Source organism: Staurois parvus, unplaced genomic scaffold, assembly GCF_062004578.1.
Source record: "Staurois parvus isolate SC_StPar_1 unplaced genomic scaffold, SC_StPar_1.0 ptg000989l, whole genome shotgun sequence".
Taxonomy (NCBI): Eukaryota; Metazoa; Chordata; class Amphibia; order Anura; family Ranidae; genus Staurois; species Staurois parvus.
In genome coordinates this window covers 113,971-129,177 of record NW_028318785.1, presented here as the reverse complement: position 1 = coordinate 129,177, position 15,207 = coordinate 113,971, and the positions used below count along the sequence as shown (strand labels likewise).

General features: G+C 43.5%; 1 protein-coding gene across 3 annotated transcripts in view; it reads right to left on the bottom strand.

The window, feature by feature from the left end:
* LOC149441392 (solute carrier family 22 member 6-A-like) overlaps positions 1 to 15,207 on the bottom strand; it is a 65,195-nt gene that overhangs the window by 34,217 nt on the left and 15,771 nt on the right. For all 3 annotated transcript variants that reach the window (XM_089657400.1, XM_089657401.1, XM_089657399.1), the window contains 2 exons: positions 10,574 to 10,677; positions 3,385 to 3,539 (listed from right to left, as the gene is read on the bottom strand). In XM_089657400.1, coding sequence (XP_089513526.1) covers positions 3,385 to 3,539; positions 10,574 to 10,650 — 232 coding nt within the window. In that variant the 5' untranslated portion in view covers positions 10,651 to 10,677. The remainder of the gene's footprint in view (positions 1 to 3,384; positions 3,540 to 10,573; positions 10,678 to 15,207) is intronic.

The following is a 15,207-nucleotide window of genomic DNA, read 5'->3' as shown; positions in this document are numbered from 1 at the left end:
CTATATTGCCGAAAGTATTGGTACACATGCCTTTACATACACATAAACTTTAACGGCATCCCAGTCTTAGTCCACAGGAGTGGGGATTATGGTGTTTGGTTGTTTTTCAGGGGTTGGCTTGGCCCCTTAGTTCCAGTGAAGGGAACTCTTAAGGCATCAGCATACCAAGACATTTTGGACAATTTCATGCTCCCAACTTTGTGGGAACAGTTTGGGGATGGCCCCTTCCTGTTCCAACATGACTCCACCAAACTTTACACTTGGCACAATGCAGTCAGGCAAGTACCCTTCTCCTGGCAAACGGTAAACACAGACATGTCCATCGGATTGCCAGATTGAGAAGCGTGATTTGTCACTCCAAATAACACGTCTTCACTGCTCTAGAGTCTAGTGGCGGCATGCTTAACACCACTGCACCGGACGCTTTGCATTGTACTTGGTGATGAAAGGCTTGGATGCAGCTGCTCAGCCATGGAAACCCATTCCATGAAGCTCTCTACACACTGTTGTTGTGCTAATCTGAAGGTCACATGAAGTTTGGAGGTCTTTAGCTATTGACTCTGCAGACAGTTGGCAACTTCTGCCTCTTCCACCTGAACTCTCCTCCAACTCTCCTGCTGCTGTGCAGGCTTGGTTACTTTTACAGGCTGTCCTGGCCCCTTGCCAAGCCTCTTGTTGAGGATTGCCAGGATCCTCTAAGAGTACAGACCAGCCACTCCTCATCTCCGCCCACTGCTTCTAGATCTTTCTCCAAAGTTCTAGAGAAGGGGGAAATTCCAGAAAGCTGATCTGCAGAGCCTCTTAGTTCTAACCTGCATTTGACCCTGATAGCTATCATACGCAGGCTGCTACTCAGCCCTCCTAGCTAACAATTTTGAATGTTTGCCCACTCACAAGAAATTATCAATTTAAAAATCGAATGGTAGCTGTATTGTAACACAGAGACAGACTAGCAACAACAAATTCAAAAGAAATGCATGTCTAACAAATGATGCACTGATTTGCATGTTCATGAGGGAAATAAGTATTTGATCCCTTTCACAAAACATGACTTAGTACTTGGTGGCAAATCTCTTGTTGGCAATCACAGAGGTCAGACATTTCCTGTAGTTGGCCACCAGGTTTGCACACATCTCAGGAGGGGTTTTGTCCCACTCCTCTTGGCAGATCCTTTCCAAGTCATTAAGGTTTGGTGGCTGACGTTCAGCAACTTGAACTTTCAGCTCCCTCCACAGATTGTTAATCGGATTAAGGTCTGGAGACTGGCTAGGCCACTCCAGGACCTTAATGTGCTTCTTCTTGAGCCACTCCTTTGTTGTCTTGGTCATGTGTTTTGGGTCATTGTCATGTTGGAACACCCAACCATGACCCATTTTCAATGCCCTGGCTGAGGGAAGAAGGTTCTCACCGAAGATTTGACGGTACATTGCCCTGTCCATCATCCCTTTGATGCGGTGCAGTTGTCCTGTCCCCTTAGCAGAAAAAGACCCCCAAAGCAGAATGTTTCCACCACCATGTTTGACAGTTGGGATGGTGTTCTTGGGGTCGTAGGCAGCATTCCTCCTTCTCCAAACACGGCGAGTTGAGTTGATGCCAAAGAGCTCAATGTTGGTCTCATCTGACCACAACACTTTCAACCAGTCCTCCTCTGCATCATTCAGATGTTCAGTGGCAAACTTCAGATGGGCCTGGACATGTGCTTTCTTGAGCAAAGGGACCTTGCGGGCACTGCAGGATTTCAATCCTTGTTGGCGTAGTGCGTTACCAATTGTTTTCTTGGTGACTGTGGTCCTAACTGCCTGGAGATCATTGACAAGATCCTCACATGTAGTTCTGGGATGATTCCTGACTGTTCTCACGATCATTGACACTCCACAAAGTGAGATCTTGCATGGTGCACCAGACCTAGGGAGACTGACAGTTGTTTTGTGTTTCTTCCATTTGCGAATGATTGCACCAACTGTTGTCACCTTCTCACCAAGCTGCTCGGTGATAATTTTGCAGCCCAGTCCAGCCTTGTGTAGGTCTACAATCTTGTCCCTGACATCCTTGGACAGCTCTTTGGTCTTTGCCATGGTGGAGAGTTTGGAATCTGATTGTTTGATTGCTCCTGTGGACAGGCGTCTTTTATACAGGTAACAAAATGAGATTAGCAGCACTCCCTTTAAGAGACAGCTGCTAATCTCAGCTTGTTACCTGTATGAAAGATTTCCGCTTTAAATAGATAATAAGGGATGTGAAAAATGTTAAATAGTCTTCCACAAGAGCTACTTTTAGCCAGCTCAGTTGAATTCCTAAACAAAGGGCTGTGTACATGTTTTTTAATGCGAACTATAAACGGTTATTAATTTTTATAAGAAAATAACTGTAGAATGTTGATCCAGCATGTACTGTATATAAATAAATACCAATCAGGGTAATTTTCTGTTAGAGCAAGCTTAAAGTTATTCAAATGCCTAAACATTTTTTACGCTAATGCGTTCCCTGCATTAAGGTAAAAAACCTTTCAGTGCTTGTATCTCCCCCTCACCCCCCCCCCCCCCTTATACTTGAATTCTTACTCAATCCAGTGCTGTGCCCATCTGTAGCAGCTCTCCTCACTCTCACAGGCATTACTGATGCAGAAGTAGTCATTGGCCCCCGCTGCTGTCAGCCTAATCCTGTGATGGGGGAGCAGAGGGCAGTGGCGAGCCACGCTGTTTGTGTTTATGGACGTGAGCAGTGCAGCTCGGGATCGATTCCAGAGGTGTTCCACCATGAAGCAACTTCCTATGGTGGCACACTGAGAAGATGAAAAGCCAGGAGTGCCGGCAGGGGACCCCCCACAATCAGGTTCAGAACCCACTTTGTGCAATTCAGGTAAGTATAACATCTTTGTTATTTAAAAAATAGACTCTAGTCACCTTAACATTGCTTTATAGGGGTTTCTGGCTTTCTCTGTCACTTCTGCAGGTTAAGGGTTCTTACAACGTTAGACTTTTGGTAATTTTTTCCTTTTGGTTAAACTTGAAGGGCAGGTGTATGTTTCAATCTGAAAACCTATGCAAGCTGTGAAACTCTGTAGTTATGAAGACCAGGGGTATTTGAAGCCTACTATAATAATGAGCAGATATGGAGGCCTTCTCTATATATACAATTATAAGCGATACATAAATAAAAATCTAGCTGATCTTCTCAATTACAGATGTTACAACAATAAAATGGCTATAGATTCTCTAAAAAGTTAATTGACACTTAGGAAATGTAATCCCTATACCCACTTTACTGCAGATAAAATAAAGTATATTAAACAATAAGAGAAATGAAATAATAATACAAATATAAGCTATACCATGGGATTTATTTTCTGAATGTAATCCTATGTACTATGGTTTAATTACTTACAAAGTGAGATGGTGTTCAGAGTAATTCCTGAGAAAGCGATCCCACAAAGACAGCGGAAAGTGCAATAAGTGACAAAGTTGGGGAGGAAAGCCACACATGTGCCAGATACTGCCATCATTAAATAAGAGCCAGTCAGAATAGCTTTTCTACCAAACCTAAAGACAGACAAAGAAGCATATGAATTGTATTTATCAAATATTCAGTCAGTAAGGATTGTGTCTGTCTGTTCTCTATTTTCAGATGTAATTATTATACACTAGATGTATCTACTACAGCAGTATTATTTTCAAGTTTTATGCAATACCTGCTATTGCACGAAACGCGTCAGAGAGGAGCTACAGCATCTGGACGCCACCGGCACCACTTAGGTCCCGGTGGCCATCTTGGATTACTGTCACTGGTCAGTGTGTTTTGTTTTACTTTGACTTAGTTGCAATAAATGACCCCCTTTTAAACGATATCACGCTATTGGCCTCCTCTTTTTGGGGCTCCCTGGGAGCTTTCACCATTCACGGCGCGGGAATACCAATATTGGCAGCAGATGTAGGAGGGTGAGGATACCAGGCCTGACCAGACCTTGAGGGGACCCCCAGTTTTCTGAGATTGATATCGCTAAATGCGCAGATTGATTGTGTATCTGGTGAGTGCGCAATTTTTATACCCTGGGATTCATCACTACCCTATTTGGATCATATTACTGGATCCTGAAGATCGTTATGATCTCCAATGCACCTTAATGTTGGACTTTCAATTTGCACTTTGCACATCAGTAGTCACTGCATAGTGACATGTTAGAGCACTGTTATTATGTTTTATCCATCTTATAACTGATTAATTTGAGGTGTTTTTTATGCAATAACAACACGTGTCTTATGCCATTTATGCTATTTAAGCTATTTATTTATTGGATCTTGATGTCTTCAAGTTCCACTGATTTCATAATATCCTTTGATCTGGTCATTTTAGCGCTACACCCTGCTGTATATTATGTAATACTTCTTACTGACACAGGTTGTTGCTGTACAGAAGCAAGTATAGCAGACCAATACAGGTCATGTAGTAAAAAAAGCACAGTTAGGGCTGTTTTCATACAAATGCGTTGTCGTGACACGCACGTTATTGCAACACATGACAATACACGTTATGCATTCTGAATAACACCATGATGTAATATTACAACACCCCTGCACTGCAGCAAACCACAATGCTGTTGCAAAAAATGTTGCAGGCACATTTTTCATGCGTTCTGGTGCATTGCCAGTCCATTCAAATACAAATTAAACTAAATATATTGTATATATTTTCTCTATTTATTATTGTAATTAAAAAAAAGGAACATTTTTTTTCATTTTAGTTTAGCAAATTAATATATTCTTAGACTAGCAGCCAACAGCTAGTGCAATCAAGTGAGTTAACTTCCTAATCATTTTATTACTTTGCTGAATACAGAACACTTTCTTCCCTCTCAAGCCCCATTAGGCTCTGTATGTAGTTAGAAGGCCAAAAAAAGAACATCTACTGTTCTGCTTTGTTTTTTTAGAAAGCCCAGTGTGAGGACTGTATCATAAGCACTCTGTGTATTAAATGTTTTTTTTTTTTTTCATACAAGTAATGAAAATAAAAAAATTATTTACAAGCTAATAATACAACACTAAACATAGATTTCAATTACTGTAAATCATATATCAAAAGCAATAAAATAACACTACACATATATATGTGTTATGCAAATTACATCCACAGTGCATGAATATAAAAAAGTTTAGTGCTAAAATTTATTTTACTCCCAACAAATTCTGTATGGACAGTATTATTATTATAAATACATTTTCCATATAAACCAGTGGTCTCCAAGCTGTGGCCCAAGGGCTGAGTGCGGCTCTTTTCTAGCTTTTATCTGGCCCTTGGATCACTATTCCTCCTACTGATACGAGGCACTATTTTTTCCACTGACACCAATGATGGGGCACTATTCATCCCATTGACATGAACAATAGGACACTATTCCTTCCACTTACACCAATAGGGCGCTATTCCTTCCACTGACACCAGCAAAGTGGCACTATTCCTCCCACTGACACCAACAATAGGATACTATTGCTCCCACTGAAACCAATGATGTGGCACCATTTCTCCCACTGACACCAACGAGTGGCACCATTCCTCCAACTGACACCAATGATGGGGCACCATTCCTCCAACTGACACCAATGATGGGGCACCATTCCTCCAACTGACACCAATGATGGGGCACCATTCCTCCAACTGACACCAATGATGGGGCACCATTCCTCCAACTGACACCAATGATGGGGCACCATTCCTCCAACTGACACCAATGATGGGGCACCATTCCTCCCACTGACACCAATGATGGAGCACTATTCCACCCACTAAAACAAAGAACAGGGCACTATTTCTACCACTGACACCAACAATAGAGCACTATTGCTCCCATTGACACCAATGATGAGGCACCATGTCTCCTACTAAGAACATTTATGGAGCACTGTTCCTCCTCCTGCTGACTACAGGTGCTATGTAATTGTTTTTCTCCCTCTGACCACCAAGTCTGAGGCATTGTTTCGTGGCCACAGTCTGCCCCCCTTGTCTGAAGGACAACAATCTGGTCCTTTGTTTAGGAAGTTTGGAGACCCCTGATATAAATGAATGCACCCTGAATGGTGGGTTTGCTGTTTCAAAGTTCATGTTATGAGTCTACCACCATTTGTGCGTCATCCCTCTGGGAAATTACAACCTCAGCCAACTCTCACAGCAGCACAGGGTCAAGCCTTAAGTTCCTCATTAGCCAGTCAGCAGCTGTGCTCCTCTCCTGGCAGGCAGCACAGGGGGTAATGATGGGCTCTATAGGACTGCAGGCTCCAGTAAAAAAAAAGTGTTTTGCCTGTCTGCACACACAGCAGAGACTATGGAGGGAGGAGGGGAGCTCTGAGGCTGAGAGAGAAGAAAGTCTTCACATGGTGGGCTGAGCATGGCATCCAGGCTGTTCCTCCCTCCATGCATGGCAGACTCCACAAGTGAAGATACGCTCCTTCAGACACTGATGGCAACAGCGGCAGCTGCCCCTGGTTTTGTTTACACTTCAGCTGGCAGCAACATTGGTTGTTAAGGATGCGGCGGCCCGGTCCTTAACAACCAATAATAGCTGGCATTCTCTTTTTCACATTTCAGCTGTAAGCTGGTGAATCCCGCTGCCAGCTGATAGAACCAAACCTGAAGATACCGAAACTTGTGCAAACGCCTAGTACCGGTATCGGTGCAACCCTAAGGCTACGTTCACACTAGCATTGTGTGCAGGCAGCAGAGAGGCATTTGGGAAGCGTTTTTACTGCTTCCCAAACGCCTCTGACAATTCTGCACATTGGTGCTGTTCTAATGGGAGCATTAGCATCGCGTTGCGGCAAAACGGACGCCTCTGGTCGAGTCAGGAGGCGTTGAAGCCTTCTATTCTAGTCTATAGTGCCGCTCCGCAAACGCCTCACCGGCGTTTGCGGCGCAGTTGCAATGCAGTTGCGGGGCGTTTGCGGAGCGGTAACACCATTTAAACTTCATTATAGGCGTTTGCGGAGCGTTTTTAACACTCGGCAAACGCCTAGCACCCGCCGCTAAACCACGCATGTGGCGTTTAAGGAGCATTTGCCGAGCGTTAAAAAATGCCCCACAAATGCCGGACCAACGCTTGTCAAATGCTATAGGGGCGTTTGGCAAGCGTTGGTAAAACAGTCAAGTGTGAACGATCCCTAATAGATATAAATTTATTCATTTCATTTATCATATATTTTCATACATCATAAACTTATACAGTACATAAAGTTGACCATAGTTTCACTTGAAGGTAACAGAACCTTTTCTTCCTAGTAAAAAAAAAAACCCTCTGCAGCACTAAAGTATTGTGACATTAATGGGGTGTATTTATAAAAGTTTTCACACATGATTCACTCAACCTCCTCCAAGGATTTATATGTATATTTTTTTACATTTGAATTCAATTGGAAAAACGTGTGAATCTTTTATTAAAATCATTTAGAAATATACCCCTTGGGTCACAGTATTTTAGTGCTATAGTTTTTTTAATTATATAGGAATTTGGCTATGTTGACACGTGCATTTTAATGTGTTTTCAGAAGTGCAGGAATGCACAATCATCGATTTAATATGGCTTTCTATGGGTCCTGTTTGCATCTATGCAGTTTCCTGCAATGCATTGTTGGAAAATGTGCAGGGAGTTTTGGGGTCATAGACTTTAATGGAAGCACATCAAAAAAGCATGAACAATGTATGTATGTGCATTTTTGGTGCGATTTTGGTAGGGTTTTGTGTTTCCTTTTCTCATGCAAAAAAAAATGAAGCATGAAAACTAGCAAAAACCATGCTGCAAAAAGACACCAAAAAACGCATGAAAAGCACATCCACAGGTGTCAACCTAGCCGAACAGGTTCTGTTCCTTTAAAGTGAAATATGGTCAATTTTAGTTTTATTTCATGACCCATTCACACTATTGTGTTGCAGTAAAGCAAGGCAACATGTTACATGCATTGGTGTGACACAATGCTATTTATTCTGAAAGGCACCCTAACACACCTTGCTGATGCACCTTTTTTGGTGCACTAGGCAGCCATCCAGGTGCATGAGCTCCCTTAATGCAAGGCTTGTTAAAGTGGTAGTAAACTCTTTTTTTATACTTTTACCTACAGGTAAGCTTATAATAAATCTTACGTGTAGGCAGGGGCGGACTGACCATTTGGAAACTGGGGCACTGCCCGAGGGCCTGGGGTCAGTAGGGGGCCCCATGAGATGCCCATGGTACCTTTTTCATAGGCTTTTTTGAGTTTGGGCAAGGACACAGGGGCCCCATGCTCCCCTGTTGCCCGGGGACCCCATGAGTTGTCAGTCCGCCCCTGCGTGTAGGTAAAATGAATATCTCCTAAACGTGCACCATTTAGGAGATATTTGCGCTTTTTTAGAGCCGGCACATGCGCTCTGAAGGAACAGCATACCCGTGTCATTCCTTCACAGCACTGTGCCATGGCCCAGGACTCCCGTGCACATGTGCAGAAGTGATGTCATCGCGGCTCGGCCATTCAGACGAACCCGGAAGAAAGACCAAGTGAAGATGGAAGCCTCTGTAGCGATGACAGCTTGCCACTGGAGGGCTTCGTATTAAGGTAAGTCCTTCATAATGTGCTACTGTGCCAGGCACACTAGCACATTATGACATTACCCTGCAGGGGATCTTTTTTTTTTGCGGTTTGTGGTTAAGCTGCAGTTTACAACCGTTTACTAGTATTTACTAATACTAGGCATACAGTTCTTTAACCATTTGCCCTCATGAGGATTTACCCCCCCCCCCCCCCCTTCCTGACCAGGCCATTTTTTGCGTTACGGCGCTGCATTACATTAACTGACAATTGTGCGGTCATGCAACTCTGCACCCAAATTAAGTTTACGTCCTTTTTTCCCATGAATTGAGCTTTCTTTTGGTGATATTTGGTCGCCTGTGCGTTTTTTATTGTTTGCGCTATTAAAAAAAGGCCCACAATTTTGAGAAAAAAAATATTTTGGACTTTTTGCTATTAAACCTCTCCAGTAAAAAAATTTAAAAAAATTAAATTTACGCCAAAATGTATTCTGCTGCATGTCTTTGATAGACAAAAATCCCAATACGTGTAAATTAATTGGTTTATGTGAAAGTTATAGCGTTTACAAATGACGGTATAGATACTGGGATTTTTTTTTTCTACTAGTAATGGTGGCATTCAGCGACTTTTAGCGGGACTGTGGTGGACATTCTGACACTGGGGGGAACTGACTTGGTGTCACTGACATACAGTACCCAGTGACACCACGACAGTGATCAGTCCTAAAAAAAAGCACTGACACTGTTCTAATGGCCCTGGTCAGGAAGGGGTTAACATGAGGGGTGATCAAAGGGTTAAATATGTGTAGGGAGTGGTTTACTAGGGGGCGGGTGTTCTTCACTGTAAGCACACTGTTCTGGATGGCTGTGCACAGCACAGCCATCCAGAGCAGTGTGCCCAAGCCAATGGGGAGGAAGACTGTTAGTAAACAAAACGGTCTTCTTACCTGTTGGAGATGGTCAGTAATCACTGGGCGCTGGTAGGTAATTACCAACCGGGACCTGGTGATTGACAGCCGCAGCCGCAAATGGTGGCACGGGTAGGGCACGTGCCCCCTACTTGGAAATGCAAAATGACTTATATATATATGTGATTTTGCGCACCCCTGCTGCCCTGTAGCAGTACACCTGCTATAGGGCGGTGGGGAAGTCGTTAATACACATGGGCTAACACACCACAATAGTGTGAATAGGCCCTTAATGTTTAATTTTTGATCTAGGAAAATATATATTAGGTGAAATCTACCCTATTCTCACCCTGAATATGAACAACTGCTAAATATGCATAAATATTTAAATTTTCTCTTTACTCAAAGCGGTAGTAAACTTTGATTTTAAAAATTGCTGACAGGCAGGGTATTTATGACAGAAGAGACCCTATTGGGGTCCTACTGAGCAGTGGCGATGCGACTCCCGTGCGCATGTGCAAGAGTGATGTCATCGCAGCCCAGCCATTCAAATGGCTGTGGGCACTGGACCCGGAAGGAAGACAGGGCAAAGATGTAGGCCCCAGGGGCCCACTGGATCGATCACTGGAGGGCACCATTTAAAAAGGTAAGCCTGCCATAATGTGCTAATACTGTATGCTGTGCATACTAGCACATTATGGCATAACTCACCTGGGGGCCCCTGAAAAGAAAAAAACATAGAGGACTTACTACCGCTTTAAGATTCATGCATTTTCTTAATTGGTTTTGATTGAAAATATGTATCAATCCTGGATGAAAGCTGTGTAAATTTTGTGTGAAACCATTTCGAAATAGACCCCTAAAAAGAAAATATATGTTAAAAATTGTATTTATGAAAATGTCATGTACCATCAAGTTCTAAATGTCAAGGAATGCCAAACAGACAAAGTGTTTTCATGCTAATTATTATTTTCAATTAGTAGCTGTTACTTTTCATTTTGCTACAGGAATGAAAGACCTGCCATATTTCTTTATAAAGGCAAATGGGAAACTATTATTAAAGTGGATGTTTTGATGTTCTTTGTGCATAGATATGAATTATTGTATGTTCTGTTGTCATTACCTGTCAGATAAATTTCCAAGTATGAAGGCTCCAACCAAAACTCCTGCCATATATATTGATTGAGCTACCTGTCTCATTTTACGCTGGTCACAGACCAAATCCCACTGCAAGAAAGAGTTAAATATTCACTTTTCCAATAATATTTTGCTGGTAAAAGCATCCTAGATTCATCAGATATTTTTGAAGCTCTTTTATATAACACAGGTTATTGAACTGACCTGAGTCTGTGTTTCTCCTCCAAATGAGTCAGTTCACCCCATGTTAGCACTATACGGTATGTCCAATAAAGTATGGCAGGTGCAAGTAAGTATTTGCCATTTTGCATAGTAGACTAGGAATTGGCCAGAAAGGCATCACATTACATGAACATCAAGACTGCATGTTTTTATGCAAGAGTTTGCTAGAAAAATGCAAGGGTAGATAGCCATGCGTAGATGGTCAATTCAGAAACATTAAGGCTCCATGCACACTAGCATATTTTTAAGCTAAAAAAATGCTGAATAAAAAAAAAAAACTTTTTTTTTCTGCTGGAAAAACGCTCCCAAAAACTCTACAAAAACATTTTTTTTCTGCTCCTAAACACTGAAGCTTGAAAACGCTCCTAGCCTAAAATAGTGTGCATGGACACATAGGGGTTGATTGACTAAAGGCAAATAGGCTGTGCACTGCAAATGCACTTGAAAGTGCACTTGCTCTAGATTTTAGGGGAACATGCAAGGAAAATAAAAAAAAACACAGCATTTTTGCTTGCACATGATTGGATGAAAGAAATCAGCAGAGCTTTGGCTCATTTCAGAGCTTCCCTTCAGATATAAAGCAACTGCACTTGCAGTGCACAGTATATTTACCTTTAGTAAATCAACCCCATAGGATAACACTATTTCGCTTCTAGGAAATATGCTGATAACAGCTTCTAGGAGCTTAAAAAAATGCTAGTGTGCATGGAGTCTTAGGGAGATTCTTCTCAATTACGTTTGTGCACAGACGTGTGCTCCAACACTGATAGTTTGCTTTACAGAATCCCTGGTGCACGCACGTGTAGCCACAGCTCATAATTCATCCCAATGGGCAACTATACAGAGCAGCAGCAGTTTCTGTGAAAGTGACTGCACATTTTCATTATACTCTATGGCCCCTGTGTAACCATGTGCATGAGGCCCTGATAAGCAAACAAATGTAGTCAGCTGGGACCTATGTAAAAGTAATACAGGTAGGTTCTATAGGGACAACCCAGTATGGGCAATCCCACTTGTCTGCGGACTAGGGACATGTGGTGGAAGAAAGGAGAAAAGAATAGGAACAGAAGGAGAAGGAAAGGATAAAGGGAAAGAGAAAGGAGCAGAAATGAGCGACATAGGAATGAAGGTAAGGGTAGGGAGACAAAGGTGAAAACAAGGTAACAGGTTAGGAAAGGATGCACATGTAAACAAAGTACAGGACTACAAGTAACTCAGATGATAATGGTTCCAAAATGGCAAAGAGTAATTAAAGGATAAGTTCACCTTTTGGACAAAAATAAATGCACAATTTTTTTGCAGGTAAAAAAATGTGCATTTATTATTTTTGTCCAAAGGAGCCTGAAAGCATTTCACCAGCGATCAGTAGATCGCTGATGTCATGCAGGTCTCCTGCGGACCTGTCAGAGTACCTGCTTGCCCGTATGGGATGTACGAGCAAGCAGATATAATGACAGGAAGCTTCAATGAACTACCACAGTGCTCCACAGCAGCGTGGTAGTTCATTGAACACTACAATCCCACAGACGCTAAGGCTGTCGGGACTTGCAGTTCATTCATTCACAGAAGTCTGTGAATGAGTGACGCGGCCGTGCGGGCGGAGCCCCGCATGGCCGCACGGTTTTCAAATTTGACAGATAGTACGGGAAGAGGTTTCAGCGTACTATCTGTCAGAGGGATGGGGGTGGCGGGTGTGGCTGCAGCTATGGGAACATGTTACAATTTCCATCTTAAAAAGGGGTGGAACATGCAACATGTTCTCAAAGGTGAACTTATCCTTTAAGGCAGGGGTCCTTAAACTACGCCCGCGGGCCACATGCGGCCCGCCGAGGACATTTATCCAGCCCACCGGCAGGGGCGTATTTGCCGCGAGTACAGGATGTTCACTGGATGTTCTCGCTGCCGCTTGGCTCCACCTCCTCACCGGTGATTGGGCGCCAGAACTGTAGCTCAGGAAAGGCACACAGGTGGCCAATCACCTGCGAGGAGGCGGAGCCGAGCGGCCCCGCAAACATCGAGTGAGGGAGCGGCCAGAGTGAATGGAGGACAGCTGACCGCCCAGTAAGTGTGCCGTGCAGATGGTGCTGCTGTAACCAGGTATGCTGGCTGCAGCAGCACCATGCTGGAACAGGGGCCAGCAAGTGTCATTGGTGTCAGTGGGAGGAATAGTGCCCCATCATTGATACTAATGATGGGGCATTATTCCTCCGACTGACACCAATGATGGGGCACTATTCCTCCCCCCCCCCACTGACACCAATGATGGGGCACTATTCCTCCCCCCCACTAACACCAACGATGAGGCACTATTCCTCCCCCCCACTGACACCAACGATGGGGCACTATTCCTCCCCCCCACTGACACCAACGATGGGGCACTATTCCTCCCCCCTACTGACAACAACGATGGGGCACTATTCCTCCCCCCCACTGACACCAATGATGGGGCACTATTCCTCCCCCCCACTGACACCAACGATGGGGCACTATTCCTCCCCCCCACTGACACCAACGATGGGGCACTATTCCTCCCCCCCACTGACACCAACGATGGGGAACTATTCCTCCCCCCACTGACACTAATGATGAGGCACTATTCTCCCCCCCTCCTCTCTCTCTCTCCCACCTCCTCTCTCTCCCCCTTCCCCCCCTCTCTCTCTCCCCCCCCTCTTTACATTGTACACAGATCTGACCCAGCAAGGTGTCCTACATTTACCGTATATTTCGCTCCATAAGACACACTTGGAGGGAAATGTCCGTGCATCTTATGGAGCGGCCGGCCCAGTATTCCCGCCACCGTTGTATGTCCGCAGTCTCTGGTCATCTCCTGTACTGTGTCTGCATTTGTTCATAGTTTTTTTTTTTAAACTATAGTCCGGCCCTCCAACGGTCTGAGGGACAGTGAACTGGCCCTCTGTTTAAAAAGTTTGAGGGCCCCTGCTTTAAGCCATGATTCCCATACATTAAGAAAATGAGCTTGCAAGTCATTAAGTGTACTAAATCATTTCTTTTTGACAAGTATCAAATTCATAAATTCTTTTTGACAAGTATCAAATTCATAAATTCTCTGTTTCCTGAGGGGGGGGGGGGGGGGGCAGAGAAAAAAAAAAAGAGGGAAAAAAAATTAAGGAAATAGGAAGGAAAAAGGGGGGATGAGGAAGTGGAGAAAAACAGAAGGGGTAAGGGAGGGATGAAAGAACATAAAGGGGATGAGAGAGGAGACATGGGTGCAAAGGCTGGATGTCAAGGGAAAGTTTCAGTAGATATGAAAAATGGAAAACATACAGTCCTGGAGTATAGAACTTAGGGGATTCTCTTGTGGCAACATTAGTTTGGTCCTCAAGGGGTTGTCCCCACAGAGAAACAAATAGGGGGCACACCCTAGAAGGAGCCACACATACAGATATAAAAGTTGCTGCGCTGCCTCTACTAAAAAAAAATTGTGGATAAACACCCTACTGCATAAAAGGTCCCTACAAATGTGCATATGCTTCAATGCCCTATGGGCTAACAATGGGCTGACAAAACAAAAACCAATACTGTATGTATATTCAACGTGCTCAAGTGAAAATAGTGCTAAAAATAACAAATATACAATACGATCAAACTGTGTATACAGTGAATTTTAAACTAATGTGTATATAGTCCTAATAATTATGCAAACATATAAGAGTTCCAAAGAAATTCCAAATAAAATCCAAAAAAAATCCCATCAGCATCAAATGTGAATACTGAGTGATACAATAGTTAATCTTCTTATCCATAGCAATTCTCTATGCGAAGTGCTCCAATTAGTGCTCCCCCTCCAGAGCCCCACTCACCACAGACAACTGACCACCTGGAATGGTAGGTCAAATATCGCATTAGATGTTGCAGCTCTCTCCTGCAGAAAGTTGGCCGTCGGTGTGGTCTTGATACCTCTACACGCTGACATTTTTAGCAGTATTTTTTTTTTAGCACGTTGAATATACATATTGGCTTTTGTTTTAATTGTCAGCCCATAGGGCATTGAAGCACATGCACATTTGTAAGAACCCTTTATGCAGTAGGGTGTTTATTTATCCACAATTTTTTTAGTAGAGGCAGCGCAGCAATTTTTATATTTGAACTTACACATTTGTTCACTGGTACACATTTGTGGTTTTGCTAGCAGTGGCCAGTCTAACTGATTAGTCCTCTGCGCAGGCTACACTTACATAGTTTACATACAGACCTCTACCCAGTCAGTGATACTCGGTGATTGTCGGGTGCGGCAGGGAAGCTCCAACCGGGACCTGGTGATCGACAGCTGTAGCCGCCAATGGTGGCGTGGGTAGGGCATGAGCCCCCTACCCGGAAATATAAAATCATGTATATATAGGTGATTTTGTACAGCCCTGCCGCCCTGTAGCAGTAGTT